The 20,589-nt window shown below is 52.8% G+C and overlaps 10 protein-coding genes across 10 annotated transcripts; 3 read left to right on the top strand and 7 right to left on the bottom strand.

The window, feature by feature from the left end:
• Positions 1–932: 932 nt before the first annotated feature.
• J3458_016480 (uncharacterized protein) lies at positions 933–3,672 on the top strand. The gene is made up of 3 exons (XM_066120965.1): positions 933–1,454; positions 1,758–3,285; positions 3,377–3,672. Exons 2-3 carry the CDS (start codon positions 1,900–1,902, stop codon positions 3,434–3,436), a joined length of 1,446 nt encoding a protein of 481 aa, XP_065974026.1. The 5' UTR covers positions 933–1,454; positions 1,758–1,899; the 3' UTR covers positions 3,437–3,672.
• Positions 3,673–5,776, bottom strand: J3458_016481 (uncharacterized protein; the record flags this gene model as incomplete). Its single annotated transcript, XM_066120966.1, has 4 exons — positions 3,673–4,754; positions 4,832–4,943; positions 5,003–5,112; positions 5,163–5,776. 4 exons carry the CDS (start codon positions 5,774–5,776, stop codon positions 4,007–4,009), a joined length of 1,584 nt encoding a protein of 527 aa, XP_065974027.1. The 3' UTR covers positions 3,673–4,006.
• Positions 5,777–6,102: 326 nt separating this feature from the next.
• On the bottom strand, positions 6,103–8,113 carry J3458_016482 (uncharacterized protein; the record flags this gene model as incomplete). Its single annotated transcript, XM_066120967.1, has 2 exons — positions 6,103–7,467; positions 7,529–8,113. The coding sequence occupies 2 exons, from the start codon at positions 8,111–8,113 to the stop codon at positions 6,103–6,105; spliced, it is 1,950 nt and encodes a 649-aa protein (XP_065974028.1).
• A 1,248-nt stretch (positions 8,114–9,361) lies between these two features.
• On the bottom strand, positions 9,362–10,013 carry J3458_016483 (uncharacterized protein). Its single transcript, XM_066120968.1, has one exon. It carries the CDS (start codon positions 9,839–9,841, stop codon positions 9,368–9,370), a length of 474 nt encoding a protein of 157 aa, XP_065974029.1. The 5' UTR covers positions 9,842–10,013; the 3' UTR covers positions 9,362–9,367.
• A 346-nt stretch (positions 10,014–10,359) lies between these two features.
• Positions 10,360–11,118, bottom strand: J3458_016484 (uncharacterized protein). The gene has a single exon (XM_066120969.1). The coding sequence runs from the start codon at positions 10,907–10,909 to the stop codon at positions 10,592–10,594; it is 318 nt and encodes a 105-aa protein (XP_065974030.1). The 5' UTR covers positions 10,910–11,118; the 3' UTR covers positions 10,360–10,591.
• A 126-nt stretch (positions 11,119–11,244) lies between these two features.
• On the top strand, positions 11,245–11,406 carry J3458_016485 (uncharacterized protein; the record flags this gene model as incomplete). Its single annotated transcript, XM_066120970.1, has 1 exon — positions 11,245–11,406. The coding sequence occupies one exon, from the start codon at positions 11,245–11,247 to the stop codon at positions 11,404–11,406; it is 162 nt and encodes a 53-aa protein (XP_065974031.1).
• Positions 11,407–12,284: 878 nt separating this feature from the next.
• Positions 12,285–12,470, bottom strand: J3458_016486 (uncharacterized protein; the record flags this gene model as incomplete). Its single annotated transcript, XM_007813282.2, has 1 exon — positions 12,285–12,470. One exon carries the CDS (start codon positions 12,468–12,470, stop codon positions 12,285–12,287), a length of 186 nt encoding a protein of 61 aa, XP_007811473.2.
• A 4,533-nt stretch (positions 12,471–17,003) lies between these two features.
• J3458_016487 (uncharacterized protein) lies at positions 17,004–19,572 on the top strand. Its single transcript, XM_007813283.2, has 3 exons — positions 17,004–18,239; positions 18,309–18,434; positions 18,502–19,572. The coding sequence occupies exons 1-3, from the start codon at positions 17,304–17,306 to the stop codon at positions 18,979–18,981; spliced, it is 1,542 nt and encodes a 513-aa protein (XP_007811474.1). The 5' UTR covers positions 17,004–17,303; the 3' UTR covers positions 18,982–19,572.
• Positions 19,106–19,965, bottom strand: J3458_016488 (uncharacterized protein). Its single transcript, XM_066120971.1, has one exon. It carries the CDS (start codon positions 19,851–19,853, stop codon positions 19,416–19,418), a length of 438 nt encoding a protein of 145 aa, XP_065974032.1. The 5' UTR covers positions 19,854–19,965; the 3' UTR covers positions 19,106–19,415.
• Positions 19,966–20,074: 109 nt separating this feature from the next.
• Positions 20,075–20,587, bottom strand: J3458_016489 (uncharacterized protein; the record flags this gene model as incomplete). Its single annotated transcript, XM_066120972.1, has 1 exon — positions 20,075–20,587. The coding sequence occupies one exon, from the start codon at positions 20,585–20,587 to the stop codon at positions 20,075–20,077; it is 513 nt and encodes a 170-aa protein (XP_065974033.1).
• Positions 20,588–20,589: the final 2 nt, after the last annotated feature.

Genomic DNA, 20,589 nt, shown 5'->3' on the forward strand with positions numbered 1-20,589 from the left:
CTTTTCTTCTTCCATCTCGCCCATCATCCCGCATAAGCTCCACGCACGGGCAAGGACACGTAGTAGAAACGGACTTGGCCGGGAACCCTGGCTGGCATTGTAACCTCGTCGCCTCCTCTCCTTGGTTGCTCCGTTATCTGCCAAAGGGCGAGTACTCCGTCGATGACGATCATTCACACATAATGAACGTATTGGGACCCACTCCATTACCCTCACAAAATTCGTCTTTCGTCCATTTGAGGGCGCCACAAGGGCAAGGAAAGCGAAGCCTGGCACTGACAATGCCTCCGACCCCAACCCCAACCAAGTCTAATCCCGCATTGGCATGTTGCGCTTCGCGATGCACCGATGTCTTCCTCTAATTCTGGCCGGGCGAATCTAAAATGAAAACCAACGTTTGCGGGGAGCCGTCAGTGGGCATCTGGGGTACTGCGGCATTCCGTCGAGTAGAATTCGCAGAGGGCAACGACGGCAACTAGGCACGGTAGAGTTTTGAGTTTTCCTCTTATCTCTTATCTTGCAAAGGATGAAGGTCTGGATCTCGGTCCCATTTCAATGACCCCATAGCGACAATGGAATGGAGAGTAGGGGAGATTGTGTTATGGAGATGAATAGCAATGAAATGCCGCTGCATCAGAGACAAGGTCAGTCAGACGCTGGCCCGGACCCCGCGCGTTTTTGTTGTGAATACGCGACAACACAAGACGATACAATACAGGCAAGCGCATCTTCAAGCCCGAGCGTCCGCTTGGTCTTTCTTTGCCTGGTGCTGGCTCTGGTCCTGCTTCCGCCAGACGCATCACCGGCATCCACACTCACACTCACATCCGCATCCGCATCCGCATCCACATCCACATCCACATCCTCTTTTTCTAGACTCGCCCCGCCGCCTTGCCGCTTAGGGCTTTTGTCTCTGATTCCAGTCCAAATGTCTTGACTCTCCGGTCTGTTCATAGCTCGGCGTACGGAGTTGGAGTAGTAGGACTTTCCGGGCCACGGGGCGCTGGGTCTCAAGTGCTTGGTCTCAAATGGCCCTGGTGTTTGTTACCTGCCGGTCAACTTTGCCTCTCCGGGTCCGGATGGCCTCGTTCATATTGCCACGCTTGATGCACCAGCCCATCCGCAGGATTGGCCATGCCTTGTCCATCGCTGTTGCGCCATCCATCGACTTGCTTAGTGGCTTTCTCTCACCCTCTCTGTCATGTTTAACACCGTGCCTGGGTAGCCTGAACCTTTGCATGGCCACGCACATCCCATTCTAAAGTTCGCCAGACTCTCCTCGACCTAGCCAACTAGGCCAATTTTACTTCCTCCTACCACCCTAGCCGCCCCCCTTCCTTTCTTGCATCCTGATCCTGGCTGCTGCAAGCCTCAAAACCGTCTACAACCCTTGTCACTTCTCCTCGTGTATCTTTATCCGGCGCGGAGTAGCGAAACCCTTTGCACCTACAAACGTATGTTCGTCGAACTAGGCTTGCCAGATGCAAGTTGACAAGCTCCATCTCCCCCACACGATCAGCACTGATTCACACCGGTCCTCTCTCGTGGCTTATTGTTCCTCTTGTCTGGGTGTCTGGGCCATTTCCTTCTTAACCTCGCTCGCTCCCTCTTGGCACTGTCCCACACTTTCCTTTCCCAATCCCACAATCCTCCTTCTCCATCTTCGTATTCTAGTTTCCCTCCTTTATCTTTGCCGCTTTGGTTGATCACAAGACTCAGCATCGCTTGACTGCGCCAGACCAAGCTGACCAGAGCAGCCCTCAGCCAGCGCCCGTGGTTGATATCGCCCTCGCGAGCTGTCGACGACCCTTGTTTTCAAACCTCCCCACGCCCGGCCAGACACATTTTTATACGCATCATACATACAGTCCCCAAGACACGCCAGAAGCTACCTTCACCATGTCGGATCCTGTCGTACGCGACCATGCTTTCTCCGAGCGCGTCAAGAAGGAGAAGGACTCTTCCAGCTCTGATCACACCCCTTCAGATAACGTCCTCAGTGGTCCCATCGAGGGCGAGGTGACGGATTTCGAAGAGAGACGTACTGATCTAGAGAAGCAAAAGACTGCCGAGGGCAACGCTCACTTCAACCGTCTGGGATGGAAACGTCTGACTGTTGTTCTTATTGTAGAGGCCATCGCTCTCGGGGCTCTGAGTTTACCCGCGGCTTTTGCCTCACTCGGTATGGTTGCCGGTGTTATATGCTGTGTTGGTCTCGGTCTCATCGCCATCTACACGTCTGATATCGTCGGACAGGTCAAAATTGCGTATCCGGAAGTTGCCCATTATGCAGACGCTGGACGACTGCTAGCTGGCCGCTTGGGATACGAAGTTGTGGGGGCCATGTTCGTTTTGCAGCTGACTTTCCTTGTCGGATCACATTGTTTGACTGGTACTATTGCTTTTCTTAACATAACAGATAACGGAGCTTGCTCAGTCGTCTTTGGCGTCGTCTCGGCTGTCATCCTGCTTCTGCTTGCCATTCCACCTTCGTTTGCCGAGGTGGCTATCCTGGGCTACGTTGATTTTGTTTCGATCCTGCTGGCCATTGGTATCACAATCATCGCTACAGGTGTTAGGGCTGGCCAGGCAGAGGGTGGTTTGTCTGCCATTGCCTGGTCGGCTTGGCCCAAGGAGGGACTCACCTTTGCCGAGGGATTCATCGCTATCACCAATATCTGCTTCGCTTATAGTTTCTCCATGTGCCAGTTCTCCTTTATGGATGAAATGCACACCCCTACGGACTATCCCAAGTCTATCTGGGCGCTTGGTCTTATTGAGATCTTCATTTACACTCTTACTGGTGCTCTCGTGTACTCGTTTGTTGGTGTCGATGTCAAGTCCCCATCACTGCTCTCTGCTGGTCATACTATTTCCAAGATTGCATTCGGGGTTGCCCTGCCCGTCATCTTCATCTCTGGATCGATTAACACAACAGTTATTGGCCGATATATCCACGGACGAATTTACAAGGATTCAATTACCCGATTCATCAACACCCCCAAGGGTTGGGCGACCTGGATGGCTGTTATAAGCGCCATCACTATCGCCGCCTTCATCATTGCTGAAGTGATTCCCTTCTTCAATGATCTGCTGTCGATTTCCTCGTCCCTATTCATCTCTGGCTTCACATTTTACCTGCCTGCATGGATGTGGTTCAAGCTTCTCAAAAAGGGGAGTTGGCACTCCAAGGAAAACCTGCTGCGATCGATTGCCAATGCAGCCTGCTTCGTTATTGGCATTGTGGTTTTAGTGTGCGGCACATACGCCAGTATTGACGACATTGTACGTTACCCGCCTGATCTATTTTTCTTTTGTTGTTCTTTTTGCGTGCCTGAGTATATATGAAGCTCTGATGCTAACCATGGTCCATTAGGTACTGTCATTCCAGACTGGCAGAACCAGAGGCGTCTTTACGTGCGCACCGATTGCATAAATGAAAGCGATGAATTTTTGCCTTTTTTAATGTTACCGAAGTGGACGACGGATTAAATGGCTGCACCATTCACAGCAGGCGCATTCACAAAGCGTCGACGAAGCTAAAGCGGACTAGCCAATGATTAGGCTGAATCAGTGAAGATACCAGCTTGCTTGTCTACATAGTTTAGGCTCGATAGAGTATATGACGTGAAGCTGAATTGATACCATTGATACCATTGACGCCAGAAGGATATTTGAGGTTCCGATATGCCATTGCCGTATTGTCCTGTGCATGTGCCTGTGTGCCTAGTCGGGCCTCGAACAACCACCTGCGCGGACCCCCCATTTCAGCCGGCAGGAATCGTTGTTAAATAAATCTGTTTTATACGCTCAAGACCTAGCTTAGTTCGAGGTTTTTGTTGTTGCCCTTGACGAAGATACCAATACGTAGCAATGTGAGGAATCGAACCGAACCTCGTCTACATAATTCCAGAGTATATGGTGGCCCTTGAGCAGATGTACGCTGGCCCAATGGAGCCATGAACCCTCCATCGCCCCTTGTTCTGCCAACCCATGCATCAACACATCACCACTCTCTCAACTCACCACCCGGGCCAACAAAGCCAGGACTAACCCATGCCTCGGCACCTTTACTGGCCTCCCTTACCAGATCCTCATTCACACTGATGCCCAGCCCCGGCCCGTCCATCAACTCCACATAGCCATCCTTGACGTCCCAAATGTCGGGGTTCGTGATGTAGCTCAGCAAATCGTAGCCGCCCACATTGTAATGTATGCCCAGGCTCATCTCCTGGATGGCAAAGTTGGGCGTGGCCGCAGCAACCTGCAGGTTCGCAGCCAGGGCGATGGGCCCCAGCGGGCAGTGCGGCGCAATGGGCACGTCGTAGGCCTCGGCCATGGCGGCCATGCGGCGAAGCTCCGAGATGCCGCCCACGTGGCAGATGTCGGGCTGCAGGATGTCGACGCACGACGCCTCGAGGAAGGGCTTCGCATCCCACCTGCTGTGGAGGCGCTCGCCGAGCGCGACGGGCACGGCGACCTGGCCCGCGAGCGTCCGGACGGCCTCGACGTGCTCCGAGAGCAGGGGCTCCTCGACGAAGAGCGGCTGCAGGGGCGCCAGCAGCGCGGCGAGCTGTTTCGCCATGGGGCGGTGCAGCCGGCCGTGGAAGTCGACGCCGACATCGAGGCCGTGGGCCTTGACGGCCTTGACGCGCTCTACGCAGCTCGTCAGCTCGGCGGGGGAGTCCAGCCAGGCCAGGTCCTCGGTGGCGTTCATTTTGACGGCCGTGAAGCCCTGGGCTTTGCGGGCGAGGCTGCGGACGGGGGACGGACGTTGGTTAGAATAGAGTACCAGTCTCCTCTGGGGTTGGAAGTTTTCTTTTCTGCTTACGCGGCTTGCTCGACGTCGGACGGCCGGTCGCCGCCTATCCACGCGTATACTTTTACCTTGGAGCGTAGCTTGCCCCCGAGGAGCTGGTAGATGGGGACATTGAGCTTGCGGGCTGTGGATGGAGGGGGGTTAGTGGTTGTAGATGGCGAGAGTCTTGTTTTGGAGTCGTGCCTTTTAGATCCCAGAGGGCAATGTCTAGGCCTGACAGCGCGCTCATCAGCACCGGGCCGCCTCGGTAGAAGGACTTGCGCCATGACATTTGCCATATTTGCTCAATGTCGCTGGTTGGGGTGTTAGTTTTGAGCGAGATGAAAGGGGGGGTGTGGCTTACTCTGCCTCGAGGCCGGTGTATTGCTCGCGCCATGCGTCGAGGCATCCTTCCACGGACTGCGTGTGGCCCTCGAGGGAGGCTTCGCCCCAGCCGGTGTTGTTGTTTTGGTCGGTGATTTTGACAAAGAGCCATCGTGGGGGCACGCGGAAATATTCAATCCTGGCTATTTTGCCCATCCTTGGTGTTGGGTGCGTGATGTGGTTGGGTGATGGCTGAGGTTGGACAATGGAGAGATGGTTCGTTTTCGCTTTTTGGGTTGAACTATCAATTGATCGGTGTTCCCCCGCTCCGGCACCGGATGAGCGTGGGGGCACACGCTCCGTACGTGGTTGCGAATACTGGCATGGGGTGTGATACGGTTTGCTGGACAGGCTGGACAAGGTCTTTTCGCGGTGTGGATTTTGAACGGCATACGACGCTGCGTACTGTGTGGTGTGTAGGGGGTACAGACAGATGACCTTTGCCGCCGGGGATTCCTCGACTTTGGGCAATACAACAATACGCTCCGGACATGTCATATTGCCAGTGGCAGCGGCTTTGTCCGTGGTACGGGCGCCATTACCATGGCTGCCAATGATGACAATTTGCCTTGTGTGTATTTGCGACAGAAGCATGGAGTACTTTGCGGGACGAGATGGAGACGTAGTCTGGACTTTTCTCCTCCAACTAGGATGCCACCTCCTTTGACGGCCAGGATATCAGATAGACACCCACCCATGATGACAATGGCGTTGCCTGCTTTTGTAAGAGGTAGTTGGATCAATCTCATCCACCGTGATTGTCTTGAGCTATGGCTTTTGTATTCATCATGTCGTGGGTGTAGGCATGAGTGGGTAGGTAGTCGGAAGAAGCCAGATATCTCATCTACTCAGACGCCCCGAGTCCTTGGAGATATGTCTAGTACTACGACTACACAGTCTCTGTGCTATTATCATTCCCTTCACGGAAGAGAAACAGATCCCTCAAGCAAGGCCCCCAAAATCCTGTCCAGCAAGGCATGGCCGATCCTGAAGCAGGGACTCTGAATCGTCTCGTTTGCCCACAGCTCCGTACACGCCTGCAACGTCTCAAGAATGGTCTGCCTGGGCGGGATGGCAAACCCCGACGCCAGGGGCGCATCCTTTCTCAGCAAGTGGATCGTCGCCGTCATGCCCGCGGCAAACACGTCCAGCATGTACAGGCGGAACAGCAAGTCCGCGCCCCTGGGCGCCTGGTCCTGGTCGCACAAGTCGTGCTGATGGACAAGCAGCGCAAGGCTGCACTCGAGCGAGGCCCAGTACGACACGGGATACTTGCTGGGCGCGTCGACCTCGAGCGCGTGGCGGCGATGGAGCACGAGCAGAACCCGGCGGAAGAACATGTCGAGCGTCATGCGAAGCGTGCGAGGCCCCTGGACGCGATCGAGTATGCCCATGCATTGCCGGACCTGGCTGCTGTACTCGAGGATTTCCTCGTACGAGGGCAGGTTTGTGTCTGCGTTGACCCGTGACATGATGTTGATGATGGTCGGGCAGGACGTGTGTATGACGCTATGCCATGCCAGCGCCGCCGTGTCCAGAGGCCCAAGGTCCCACGCCAAGTCCTGCGAGGCAACGACATCCGTGGATACACACGATGGCATGCCCGAGATCATGGCGACCTGGATGTTGAAGTACAGCAGCGTGGTCCAGATAATCTTGCCCGACTCCCAGTCCGCATACACCACCGGCGATGAGTAAGTTGGGGGATCTCGTCGGTGAAAGCCCAGGCAGATCGCCTGCCGAACCACAAATCCCAGAAGATTCCAACAGGCGTCAAACGACCAGCACGTCGCATTTGTCGTCAGCTTGGCCAGCACCATGAGACACATGGTCCGCATGATGGATAGGTTGGGCCTCAGCATAAACGGCGTCTTGGCAAGGCACGCCTCTGCCGCCATGCACAGCTCCACGGTCGGCGCCGTCTTTCTCGTGACAACCAGCTGGCCCAGGGCGAGGACCATGAGGAACTGACTAAGCCATGCTGCATCTACGCATGAAGGGTCGTTCCAGTACGCAGAGACGCGGTCCTGGAACTCGTTGGTGTCAATGATGGGGTGTACCGTCTGGTACAGGTCCAAGTATCCCTTGACGAAGGCGTCGCAGTCTCCGCGGTGCGACCCGATCAGGGTCCGCACCTTTTCGATACAAGCAAACGGAGGGGCGCGGGGACTGTTGAAGGGGAAGTTGTCGGGCAGCATGATGCCACTTGCGGCGCTGTGGTTGCGAAGGATGACCTCGTCGGTTGCGAGGACAGGCAGAGACTTGAGTTGGGCGATACAACCGAGCTACAAGATGTGTCAATTTTTTTTTTTTTTTTTTTTTTTTTTTTTTGCTGAAGCGAAAAACAGAAAAGTTGGGCGCGGAACAACTTGCCTTGGAAAGCAAACTTCGCCAATGACTCAACCCCCTATGGCGCGAATGCCACGTCGCGAGCGCAACTTGAGGATCCTCCTCGGTCAAGACATAGAGCGACGCGGCCTCGCTGCTCGGCTCTACCCTGTGCGTGTACTCGCATTGTTTGCCCCAGCCGGAAATACGACAGCGTGTGCAGGGCTCCTTTTTGTCGCATTTGACCTTGAGACGGTGGCAGCGCACGCAGGACAGACAAGCCCGGCGGCGTTTCTTGCGCTTGACCTTGATGTCGCCCCCGCCGTCGGGGCTTGGATATGCGGGCTCTGGCTCGATCTGGCACCCGTGAGGCTCCTCTAGCAACAGCGACGGACTAGATGAGAGGGAGAGGAACAGGTCTTGCGATTCGGTGCTGGCCGAGGGCGTCCATGGCGGAGGCGGAGGAGAGAGGGAGGCGCACGGTTGCTGCGAGAATGAGCAGCTCGCCTTGGAGGAGGCGCATCGTGAGCAACGGGGCGAGACGCGGTCACAGCGGACTTTTTGCTGACGGCAGCGGGTGCATGACTTGGTTTGGCGAGACATGTGGTGTATTATAGATGGCTCGCAGGCGTTTTGTGCGGCCTCGACTTGATGGGACCCTGGTGAGGCTGAAGTCGGGACTTTGGCGATGGAGGAAGACGTTGGCAGCTGCGAGGCTAGTACGGGAGTCGGTCTCGGCTGGCGTTTATAGCCAGGATGCAGCAGGCTCCTCGAGGCAATGGAAAGTCTTCATATTCCGAGCCGCATCGTATATACTTGAAATGGCCGAGATGCATTGTCCATGAGATGATGGCAGTGGTGATGGTGAAGCCGGAAAGTTGGTGGGGCCAGGGTGATTTCTTAACCCCCGCTTACGACCGATCCGAGTCAGCGTGCGCATCAACATCCCCCTTTCCTTGCCGTCGTTGAAGACTGCGGTTGCAACTCCAGCACGAACTCTCCCAGCTTGAACCCCTGTATCCATGCCACCATCGCCGGCAACCCCTGCAAATGGGCATACGCCACGCGCAGCGGAAACACCAAGAGGAGCACTGAGCAGACCCTGGCCGGGCGGCGTAAGGGGATTAGAGCCGGGGCCGTTCCGATTGTACTGCCCTGAGCGGGAGAAGAGTGAACCGTCGGGAGCCCGACGCTCCTCGAGGCTCCTCGAGGCGTGTGGCGAAAAACGGCCGCCCTTGTTCATTGACGAAGCACGTTCCTGAGATCTTTGGGGATTCGGCACACGCATCGGGGTGCAATGCTTTCCATTGCCAGCTCGTCTATGCTCTGAGAGACCTTGTTTTGGAGGCGAGCCGTCTCTGCGGATACGTCGTGACCAGACGTTTCCAGTTCAAGCATGACATCGACATGTTCCATCAGGTCGGGGATGTCGTAGAGCACATCGCGCACCAGGGCTGGAAGAGTCTTGCAGGGCTTGCTAGGAAACGGCGTCTTCTTTGGTATGTATTGCCCGCGGCCTCGGGACAGCTCTTTGTTGGCGCATGACAAGACACCAAGAATCCGGCTGCGTGCGTACCATCATTGCGCGGTACATGGGAAGCATGGAATTGGTATACTGGTTTAGAAGGCCTCCGGCCCTATTGTCTGGGCCTGCTCACTAATCGCCCTCTTTGACGCATTGTACGCGCTACACGCTCACCAGCGCCGAGATACCCATCATGTGCTGCAGCCAGTTGGACGGCTCGGCAGACAGCACCATCTCGTACAGGCCGAGAAACACGGACGTCCACAAGTTCATGTACGCCCTCGCACGGGCTTCCGTCTGATGGACAAGCTGCAAGTCGCTGCGGAGGCTCGTCAGCGCCTGACCATATAGCCTCCGCGAGGCATATGGTCGCCGAAGCCGCTGCTGAACTTGGACAGGAAGTGTGCAATGACGATTTCGTCTTGAAAGCCGCCGAGGTCGAGGCCAGCTCTGGGGATCCGAGGCCGTTGGGAATTCGGCACAACTCGATCTTGTGAGATGGCTGCCCTCCTGGTAGGCGGTGCTTCCGTCTTGGGTGGCGTATATTGGTGTAGATTTGAATGTCGATACCGGGGTGTTTGCAGCTGTGGTAGAAGCCGTACTTGGTAGACCTGGCACTCGATGCACCAAGATGATCGGCCGACAATAGCCCAAGCACGTCCGGAGGCCCTTCCGTCACCGTTGACAGGTTGGCCGGCGCTCATCTTTGTAAAACAGTTAATCGGGCAGACTAACACCATTGTTGGCAGCAATGACGAGGGTCCTCGGCTGGGAATAAGCGGACAGAAATATACCAGACCAAGCATGGCCACGACGGAGCCTAGACTCACCACACTTGACCTTGCGTCGTCGCGCGTCAACCAGCCTTTGCTCCGGGCAGTTCGCACGTCCGGTCCCTCAGGGATGGGATGGTTGCAAAACTGCCGCCATTCAACTCTTCATTTACCAACACTCGCGGCCGCGAAAGCGAAAAGGAACAGGAAGCAAAGCCGGGCATGGGACCATGAGGCGAAAAAGTTTCCTATAAAGGAATAGCTGGTGCGAGCATGGCTGGTGACGGCAACCCACCCCCCTTCTTTTTGCTCCCAATCTTGCTGTGCATCCGATTATGATGCTTAGGATTAAAGAATTGAGTCTTCCGGACCGTGATTGGAGGGATGATGGACGTGAGCGGGAGATAAGTGGCGATGTCAACGTGGTCTCGTCGGTCATCTCGCACTGGTATTCTTGACTAGGAAAGGTGCTGCGAATCTCACGACTCGAGCGCGAAGGGTGTCGTTTGTACACATGATATGTGTAGTTCATGCACACCCTTATGGCCCTTCCGCCGTGACGAAATACGAGGGCAGAAAGCTTGGGCGTCTTCAACTTACATTTGCTTATAGGATATCAGCAAATCATCAACGCCTACACCATGGGCTACCCTACTTACCCTGCCTGTCCCCGGGACACGGCCATTACGGACTCGACTCGGGAGCCACAGTATGCGTATATGACGCTCAGGGCTCAGTCGGAATATGGCAAGTACCATTGCTCAAAGGACTGTCCAGCCCATCCTAGCTCCGAGTTACGAAATCTCGTGGTAATGCATCTCGACCAGCAACAGCTAGTATATCCTCAATATCTTTCTGCACAAACACAGCGCCCCAGCTTCTGGCATGAGCCCTCTCCGCCTTCATCATCCAAGGAGATTCCCCCACAAAACAGCCAAACCCCACCGGCTTCATGTAGGCACTCTGTAGGGCACGCATATCCTTCACGCCTTTCAGACATACCATCAACGAGGGCTCGCAGAGACGGCAAGGAGAAGAAATTGGATAGAATGAGGATAAGAGGGACAAGATGTTGGAGCCAAGATGGAGAAGGGCGCCCATAGGGAAGATGAGAGCGAGGAGAAGCTGCTGAGACAGATTAGCTTCTTGACGATTACGAATGCGGACCAAGTTTCTTTCCTGGGGTGAAATTGGGCGGCATCGTGAGACCCCTGTCAATTATTGGCATGCACCAGGCCAATGACTTCTTACCAAATTGTCCACGAATCTGATTAATCGCTACATCTTGCTTACTTACTTTTCGCCTGCTGCAACCCAAGAGACATTGTCTAACCATCCATTCAACACGATGCTCTCTCGCTGCCAAGCGCTCCATCTACGTCTCGGAAAAGGCGTCATTGGGCTGCACACTTGGTGTCGCTTTGTATCACAGAGCCATGGCCAAGTTCGCCATGGCCGATTCAATGGGCACAACTGTTTCCTACGACACCAAAATCATGGTTGGCGGGCCTAAACAGAGCTACGTGCACATTGAGCCCGAGGTAGGGAACGCCATCAAATCCGCCATTATTCAACCAGACTCATCGGGTCGGGCCTGACAGAGGTCATTCCAAAACGATTCGCCTCCAATTTGTAATTGACAGGCGGTCTTATAGAGGTATACAAAGTTTTTGAGGGACGACTCCCAAGGGCGTGGCACACGATGATTGAAGAGGACGCAGTTTGTAGTTGCGGCTTACACGACACATAGCATCTTCCATGAGCACTTGGTTCTGCATCACACTGAGCTCGGCGATACCGTAATGTATACAGACTAGGTAAAACCTACAGATCATTGTGAATTGGTCATGGGGTTTGCTCAAAGTAATTTGACGACATTCATGCCACCCGCGTCACATTACATGCTCGAGTAGTAGGGAAACGTTTCAAAGCCTTTGCATTCGCACTATAGTACAGGGAAAACCCCTTGCCTACATACTCATTCCCCGGGGGATAAAAACCTGTACGAAGGCGCCCTGGAAAACAACCTCCATGGCGTGCATCAAGGCCATTGATACACTTAGTGGTGGCATTTGATAAAGTGAGCGTGTCGGGGCAAACCGCCAACATTCTTAAGGCCGGGGCCGTAGACGCCGCCGGGAATAACGTGTTGGCAGTGCGGATCCCTGCATGCGCGCGAACCAGACATTAATAAAATTATAAACAATTTGAAGCAGACACCAGACTTGACCAAGTTTCCGGTGACGTGGGAACATTGAAGGCACCTACCGGTACAGGGCGCAACGAGCGCCATGGGGAACTCTAATCGATTGGACATCTCCTCCGCTATCAAACTCTGTTAGAAGGGCATGCTCATGCTAACTTTTGCTAGGCTGGCTTACATGGGAGGTGTAATCTTTTCACATTTGTTCCAGTGCTGAACCAAGTACCGTGGAGGAAATCCTCCATTGGGCCTCTTATAGACGGCTGCCTGTGCTCATTGTTGTGTGAGACCACCGCTACTATTCTTCACAAGGGTAACATGACCTACTCCGATGGCGTATTCGTCAATGTTGTCGTATAAACTATCCTCGTATACAGCCTCGTCGTAGAGACCGTCGTCGTACTGAGCAACCGCGCCCAGAGCGGCAGATGCAAAAATGATCAACTTTGTGAGCTGCATGATTTTTGTATTCCCAAGCTTGAAATTTGTAGTAACAAGTTGTAATTAATAGTGCTTGTTATCAAACATCTTGCAAGACAACCGTGCGAGGTTGGCCAGATATTTATACGTGTTTAGCCTCCCAAGTTGCGAGCCCGCAATGACTTGCCCTGGCTCATAACTGCCGAGATGCCGTCTAGTGAGTCGCAATCGTCGGAATGGTCTGTTCTGGTCTAGATGTTGCCGCACGAGTCTAACTCGTATATTAGAATCCAAAACAATCCAATAAAACACCACGAATTGTGGGAATAACTTGACGCCTTGGCTTGTGTGTTGCCTCGACTTGTTGGCTTTAAATTTTCATTCAACTCTAATACCAATTTTTCTCCCTTGTTTACCTTTTACAAAACTAAGCAAAAAAACTTCAAACCTCGTCTCCTTTAAGCTACTACTTACTTGTAAAATATTTTACCTTTCAAGTGGTGTGCTTTTATCTTTCTTATTACGTTCTTGAAGAGCATATAATACTCTATATTTATTACCAACTCGATAGTACAAGTCACAGATCTAGAACTTCCATTCTGTCAAGTCATACTACCACAGTCTTTAGACACTAGTATTACACTACTACTGGCAGCTGTAATAAAAGTTTTATTGGTATCCATCGTCACTGACAGTGGAGAAGATGCGGCGCATAAGGTGTTGCATGGAGTCGAGTCCCTAAGCTTTTACGAGTCTGCGTAGAGAGAGCAGCGCCCGTGGTTATTTAACTTTCCGGTAACATTCTAGGAAACTTCACGATTAAAGTTCCAAGCCACCTATCTCATTTACCCCTCTTTCTCGATCCTGAGACTTTATTCGCCAAGTACCCAGTATTGTGCTTTCGCTAAGTAAAACTCTGAATGAGAACGGGCAGTATATATAGTTGCATCTGGTCGGGGTCATCGGCACAGATGAAATGGAATGAGTGGCTCATAAATCCCAAACTGTCAATGTGACGGCGTCTAACAACAAATGTGGGTGATGTGCAAAGTTAAGAAAGCCAAGGTTACATAGAAAAAGCATACTGTGTGCCATTTGTAAGAGCGACGAGAATCACATACAAAGCCATATAACTTTTAGGCAAAGCGTTGGTCACTGCATGTTTGAATATAGTGCTTCGCACATAATTACCAAGGGCCGGTTGACATTTTCCGTAATGTCAAATGTCAGTATCAGCCCTGCCACGCTCTGGCTTTCCGGCAACTGGCATGCCATCAGGCCGGATGAAACACCTGATGATTAGTATGGCATGAGCGAGCATGCTTCTGACCAGTCTCATTAACATTTTCACTCCCCAAATTACAGAGGGCTTTGAGCGAATGTCGAGAGAAAGCGCTAGCCATCTCTTTGGCGTACCGGAGAAGGTAAAGATAGCCGGTAAACACGGTTTGAGTCAACAATCCAGGTTATTAATAAAAAATATGTCTCAACAGCGGCCTTTGCAAGCCCGCAATCCCAGTCCAACAGATACATATTCAGCGACCGGCGTTGCGACGCTCTCATAGGTTGAGGCCAAACTCTCAGCATCCCACTTTTTCATCGCAACGGCGACATGAGCGTCCCGTAACGGTTTCTCCCCGCTGAGACGTGTTTTCAGAAGCTGATGACCATTCATCCTCAAGAACATATCCGCAGCCAGTTAGCCGCTCCCGTACTCCCGTCCCGGTAGGCGTGGTTGAGGATGTTCTTCTTGGCAAGGACGCCTGCCAGCTGGAAAAGATTGTCCTGGCCGTAGCGTTTATGATGCTTCGGCGAATAGACTGCGGATTCTAGATAAGTTGCTTGAGTTGGTCGGGCACGAGTTAAATGTGTATCGCAGAGCCTCATGGCCTGTGCTGGGGTGAGAAAACGAAGACAAGTGGCAGACATATTGACTGCGTCACTGAGGTCTTTCCTTGGTATTCAAAGAAGTCAAGGACTATCTATGGTTAGTATATAGCTAAGGTAAAAGCATGTAAAAAGATGTCGTGTGTAAAAGTAAAGAGAGGAGAGCTGAGGCACAATGAAGCGCTTTGTAAACCCGATTCGACTATATAAGGACTTCACATTCGGCTGGATTCTTTTACCCAGCACCGCATCGTCCTCCTAGGTGGGCGAATTTCAGAGACAAAAATGCGACATACCAACTAGCCATGAATATGATCGGGGCAGTTATTGCAGAAGTCATGCGCCAGACGTCTCAGAGGGTCGTCGGTGGGCGACGGACCGTTGGTGATGAATGTCTAGATGCCCCTTGATATGCCTCCGCCACCGTTCACGATTAGGTGACAATTGCATCCCGCATGTCGTACTCCAGTCCGCGCTGGCGGTTGGCTGTCCGTCGATGCTCCGGCCCGAAACATGGAAGCTGCGGGCACCTGAATAGGTTTGGTACGACAGGAGACAAGAAAAGCGCATGGCTTCTACAAGGCAGATATGGCGACCTAACCATGCTATTTGCAGGTGGCGTGGACCAGAACTCGCAAGTGGTGCGTATGTATTTCGAGTCGTCGTCGAGCTTACACAATAGTTGGAGCACGACGAACTGCCCGATCGCATTCTTGCTACAACTGGAGTTTGAAGCCATTTACTTTTCATTTCATGTATATTTGAGCATGCAGACATGGGCCAGCCCTTAAATTGAAACTAGTCGGCCGCACGCGGGTGTAGTCAATGAAGTAGCAGAGCGAACAGGCTAATGTGCCTTGAAATGGCACCAAAAGTTGAGGTGATGAGCCAGTGATGAATGATGAATGAAGTTGAAAGAATATTGCCTTCTCGCTGGGTAAAATTCCGTTCAAATACCCATGGATACTGGGCTTAGCATCTACGAGGCATTGATCGAACCTGCGTAGCATTTGTCAAGTTACCGCTCGTCGTGAACTACACCACTGTACTACCGATCCATATACAGTCACTGGACAAAAGTCTTGATAATGACCCATTTTTACACCAAAACTTATACTTTTTAAGTATAAATAAATTAAGATTTTTATATGTAAGTGAATTAATAAAAATCTAAACTTAATAAATAATTAATTGAAATTTATTATTATCATTTTTAATTAATTTTCTTATTTTTTTAAGCATAGATTTTGAAGCTTAAAAAACGGAAAAATTAAAGATTTTAATTATAGTAGGTTATAGTAGATATTATAGGGGATTAAGAGATAAAAAAAATTTACTTATATATTTAACATTTAATTATAAGAGAAGTACTCTATTTATAATTATAAAAATTATATATTATTATAATTATTATAAGAATTTAATATAATTTAAATTTTTATAAATTTTTATTAAAAGGTTAAGTAATAATTCATTAATAAAAGTAGTAAGTTTAGGTGTAAAATCGCTAATTATCGTGACTTTTGTCTACCCACTGTACATACATACATGCCTACTCGGCGGGTCGGTGGCCAGGTAATGTTTAACGAGTTGGTTTAATCAAGCGCCGAATCAACGGCGAGAGGTCAAAATGGCAATACAACGTCAACACGTGTATGACAGTCGATCCATTCATCATATCCAACATTGCTCCCCATGTGGAAATACAGCTTGACAACTCGACACTGCTTGAAACAGCGCCATTTACCAACGGACCTTCGGCGAACCAAAGCATACATGTATGGCCACCCCAATCTCACGAGTCAAGTCACAACCCACAATCTCCACATCACCACACCTTGAACCCAATCTAGTCATCACCTGAGCAAGGCCCCCTTGCTCAGCACCAGTAGCCTCTCCAACTCTGAATAAGAATGAGTTGAGTGAGGCTCTCGGGGTGCTGTTCCACGGGCATGAATGCCTAGACGGCGACGCCCGCGGCCGACGCCAATGGTGCTGCAAGCCACGAGTCCATGAGGCCCAGGGGGCAAACACTTGCTGACAAGCAGCTTTGCCTTTTGCCTTGAGCTGGGAGCTGCGGACATAGGTAATGGCGCAACGGGCGGGGAATCGGACCGTCTCGGTGGCTGCAGCCACTGCAGATTTGCTGCTTGTTGGAGAGATGCAACCGTGGTCAATTGCCGATGGCGACACCACTCGCTGATGAGGGAAATTGACATGGCTTCAAGTGGTCCATTAGCCGATGTTTGGGATACGAAGTTCGTCAAAGCTACACCTGAGCTCACAAGCTCGGAGACTTGTACGTACTGAGCCAAGAAGTTCATCCCGCGGTTCCATACCTGGACACAAAGCATCATCTAACAGGTCATGTGCTTTTGGATCAAACCCGTGCATAGCGAGACGCAAATTGTTCAACGACAAGTATGACGAAACCATGCGGGTCTAGGAGACTTCGCTCCAGACTTCCAAAGCTCGTACTCCGTCGGAGCCCAAACCACGACCTGTCTGCTCCATGGGCATGCAAGATTCGACGCGGAAATACCCCCAAACCCCCGTCTTTTTCTCCAACGTCTCCAACGTATTTGCGGGGACCCATCATCTTCACACGGGGTGGCGCTCAACACCACAGGCGCATAAGAGGCTGCTGTTTCCATCCGCCCACACTCCTCCACAAAGTGGTCCGTTGTTTTGTAACAAGGCGGAGAAAAAGGAGGGGAAGAAACGGCGGTAGACCACACGACTATGGTTTGTTCCGGGGAAAGAGTGTGGAGAAGCGACATCATGTGGTGTTTTGACAATTTCTTTCTCCCATGTGTTGCCTTGCCCCCTTGTCTTCGGTACCGTCATGGACGAGCTAGTAGCAGAGTATATAACCCTCTTTGGACTTTTTCTTTACCTCGTCGCTTCTGAGTTGCAGTTCTTTCCCTCCTGCCCTGGCTTGTCCTAGTTCTCCCCTCTTTGCTCCTCCCTCCAAGCAGCCAAACCATGTCTGGAGACAACATCTCCCCTGCCCCTGCGGCACACGCAGACGTCGAGAAGAACGTGGTGGAAAATCTTGAACATGTCGGGCCCGAGTCCCAAATGCCACAGCTTCCCCAGATGGATCCGGCTCGGCGAGCCGCCGTCGAGAAGAAGCTGAAGCGCAAGCTCGACGCGCGCTGCGGCCTCTTTGTGCTCATCTACATCATGAACTACCTCGACCGCAACAACATTGCCTCGGCACGGCTCAAGGGTCTTCAGGACGACCTCAAGCTGGACGACACCCAGTACGCCACGTGCCTGAGCATCCTGTACGTGGGCTACATCTTGATGCAGGTCCCGTCCAACATGTTCATCAACCGCATCCAGAGGCCGTCCCTGTACATTTCGTGCGCCATGCTCGTCTGGGGCCTCATCTCGACGCTGTCCGGCAACGCCAAGGACTTCACGGGCATGGTCGTCATCCGATTCTTCCTCGGCTTCATAGAGGCCGCCTTCCTGCCCGGCGCGCTGCTGATCCTGTCCAAGTGGTACACCCGCCGGGAGCTGACGACGCGCAACGCCGTTCTCTTCTGCGGCAACCTCATTTCCAATGCCTTCTCCGCCCTCGTCGGCGCCGGCGTGCTGTCCAACATGCAGGGCGTCTTGGGCCACGCCGCCTGGAGGTGGCTGTTTTGGATCGAGGGCTCCGTCACCATGTTTGTCGCCATCCTGGCCGCCTTGATCCTGCCCGATCTGCCTCACAACGCGCGCGGCTTCACCGAAGAGGAGAGAACCGTCGCCCAGCTGCGCATGATTGAGGATGTCGGCGAGGCCGATACCGATGCGGCCGATCAGGGCGCTTTTGATGGTCTCATCATGGCCTTGACCGACTCCAAGATTTACGTCATGATGCTCACCTTTACCGCCTATGTCGTTGGCTTGTCTTTCAACGCCTTCTTTGTACGTATTTTTTCTCCCCGCTTGCTTCTCTCTACTTCCGACCTACTTGAAACTAACGAACCTGAATAGCCTACCCTCACCGGAACTCTGGGCTTCGCATACGTGCCTACTCTGCTCATGAGCTCTCCTCCCTGGGCATTCTCATGCCTCATCTCCATCATCAACGCTTGGCACGCCGACCGAACTCAAGAAAAGGTACTTCTTTTTAAACAAACAAGCCCTAAGCGCTGATCCAGTTACTAAACCTCTGCCTCCTCCCTAGTTCTGGCACATTGTCGGCCCCATCATCATGGGCCTCGTCGGCTTCATCATCAGCATGTCCACGCTCAACGTTGCCGCCCGCTATGTCGCCCTCTTCCTCCAGGCTGGTTCCTACGCCGGCTTCATCGTCTTCTACTCGTGGATCAGCTCCTCCTTCCCCCGCCCCCCTGCGAAGCGAGCCGTCGCTATTGCCCTCATCAACGCCTTCAGTCAGCTGGGCAACGTTGCTGGGTCGTACGTCTGGGCGCTCAAGGACAACGGGTACCGCAAGAGCTACGGCATTGTGCTGTCCATGTTTGGTGTCACGATTGTCGGTTGCTGGATCTTCAGAATGATGCTCAGCCGCCTCAACCAGAAGCTGGAGGAGAAGGAGACTGCCGAGACGAGCCAGAGCGCCGGCAACAAGCCCGAGGGAGAAGAGTACATTGAGAATACGGACGAGTCTCTTCGCATGCGCAAGGGCTTCAGGTACTTGGTGTAAGAGTATAGTGATACCAGATGATGAGGGTAGTGTGTGACTAGCACACGAGACATGCGATTTACGAAAGAACTATTGCGTACATATACAATATATTGATTATACCCAGAAACGAAACAAGGAGGGGGTACTCGTAGTGTTTCATTCCATCATGCATCAAGTTTCTGTCACACTTCTTCACTCAAGCGGCATCAGGATCAGGATGATTCGCCCACTCTCGCTTCGCCAATCTACGGGCAACCATGTCAGTATTGGCCTTGGGCTCAAGCTCAAGAACGGCAACATGATTGGGTTTATTTCCGCCGTGCAGATACGCACCCGGCACATACAGACTCTGCTGGGGTCCCATGACCCAACACCGCCCCAAGTAATGGCCATTGACCCAGACATTGCCCTTGACACCGGTAGGTAGCGAGAGAAATGTGTCGCCACTGAGGTCATTGCTCGCGCCCCCCGGGCAGGCCAAATGTGCCCTTGTAGAGGACTGGAGTGCGCCCGTCCTTGATTTGAGGCGTCTTGGCTTTCTCATCCGTCAGGGCAGCCGGCAGGGAATACGCAGACCACCCATCCAGGACCGCATCCTTTCCAACCGTGACGTTGCCCACGATGCCCTTTTGCTGCCCCTTGAGCTGCTGGCTGTAGTCGATGCGGCCGAGGTTTTCGACAAGGAGCTGTAAGACGTCGCCCTGCTCCAGGTCCACGGTGACAGTCGCTGGGGTGGCGTGCGTCTTGTCAATGACACCGACCTTGTCACCGTTAACGTATACGATGACCCGGTCGCGCGGCCCGTCACCGGGGGCAATGACACCGCTGACAGCCCTGGAAACACGGTGCTCATACAAGACGAGTCCGAAGGTCCGGCCCAGCTTTTCCATGGTTACCGGGCTGCCGGCCTGGATCGTGGGCTTGTCGCAGCGCGTGTCGAACAGCGCCACGGCAGGCTGGAGTGTAAAGTTATCGACGGTTGGTCAGGTTGGGCAGGCCGGGGATTTCGGGTATGGTGCCTGCTGGGACATGCTTGGAGATGGTATCCCGGATTCGCCAGTAGATTTCAGTCGCGCGGCCGCTCTCGTCCAGAGGCGCGCCGTAGTCATGACTAGTAAGCGACTGCGTTGAGGCGGATGTTGACCCAGATGGCACAGTTTTCGAACCCCCAGTTGGTGCACTCGTGGAGCATGTAGATGCTGAAGGAGTTGTTGCCGGCCAGGATCCAGTCGAGGTCATCAAGAGCTTTCTTGGTGGCGTCGGGCCTTCCAGAGGTGTACTGACAGGGCGAGTTGCTCGACCAGTCATCAATCCAAGTCACGTAGTACTCTCCGTCGAGCTGTGGCCCAAGCATGGTAGGATCAGTCACATATTGATGTCGGGCGTCAAAGACCGTCTTGGGATCACCATCCGTCTCTGCCAGAATGCCGTGCAGAGAGCCTCCGTCGAGATAGCTCTTGCCATCACCGTCGTTGATGTAGAGAAATCCGTCAAAGTTGGCTTTGAGCATCTCCGCCATGGCCTGGAGATGGGCCTTGTCCTTGCCAAAGCTGCCGTATTCATTCTCCAGCTGGTTCATGAGGATCGATCTGGCTGAGCCAAGAGGGGAAGCCGCCCCATTCATGT

The sequence above is a fragment of the Metarhizium acridum genome, assembly GCF_019434415.1.
Source record: "Metarhizium acridum strain ARSEF 324 chromosome Unknown scaffold_389, whole genome shotgun sequence".
Lineage (NCBI taxonomy): Eukaryota > Fungi > Ascomycota > Sordariomycetes > Hypocreales > Clavicipitaceae > Metarhizium > Metarhizium acridum.

Bases quoted from the DNA above. Each gene is read 5' to 3' on its own strand.
- J3458_016480 (XM_066120965.1), top strand. From the start codon at position 1,900: ATGTCGGATCCTGTCGTACGCGACCATGCTTTCTCCGAGCGCGTCAAG. The intron at 3,286-3,376 runs GTACGTTACCCG...ATGGTCCATTAG, and splicing joins ACGCCAGTATTGACGACATT to GTACTGTCATTCCAGACTGG.
- J3458_016483 (XM_066120968.1), bottom strand. From the start codon at position 9,841: ATGCTTGGTCTGGTATATTTCTGTCCGCTTATTCCCAGCCGAGGACCC.
- J3458_016484 (XM_066120969.1), bottom strand. From the start codon at position 10,909: ATGGGCGCCCTTCTCCATCTTGGCTCCAACATCTTGTCCCTCTTATCC.
- J3458_016487 (XM_007813283.2), top strand. From the start codon at position 17,304: ATGTCTGGAGACAACATCTCCCCTGCCCCTGCGGCACACGCAGACGTC. The intron at 18,240-18,308 runs GTACGTATTTTT...GAACCTGAATAG, and splicing joins TGTCTTTCAACGCCTTCTTT to CCTACCCTCACCGGAACTCT. The intron at 18,435-18,501 runs GTACTTCTTTTT...CCTCCTCCCTAG, and splicing joins CCGACCGAACTCAAGAAAAG to TTCTGGCACATTGTCGGCCC.
- J3458_016488 (XM_066120971.1), bottom strand. From the start codon at position 19,853: ATGGAAAAGCTGGGCCGGACCTTCGGACTCGTCTTGTATGAGCACCGT.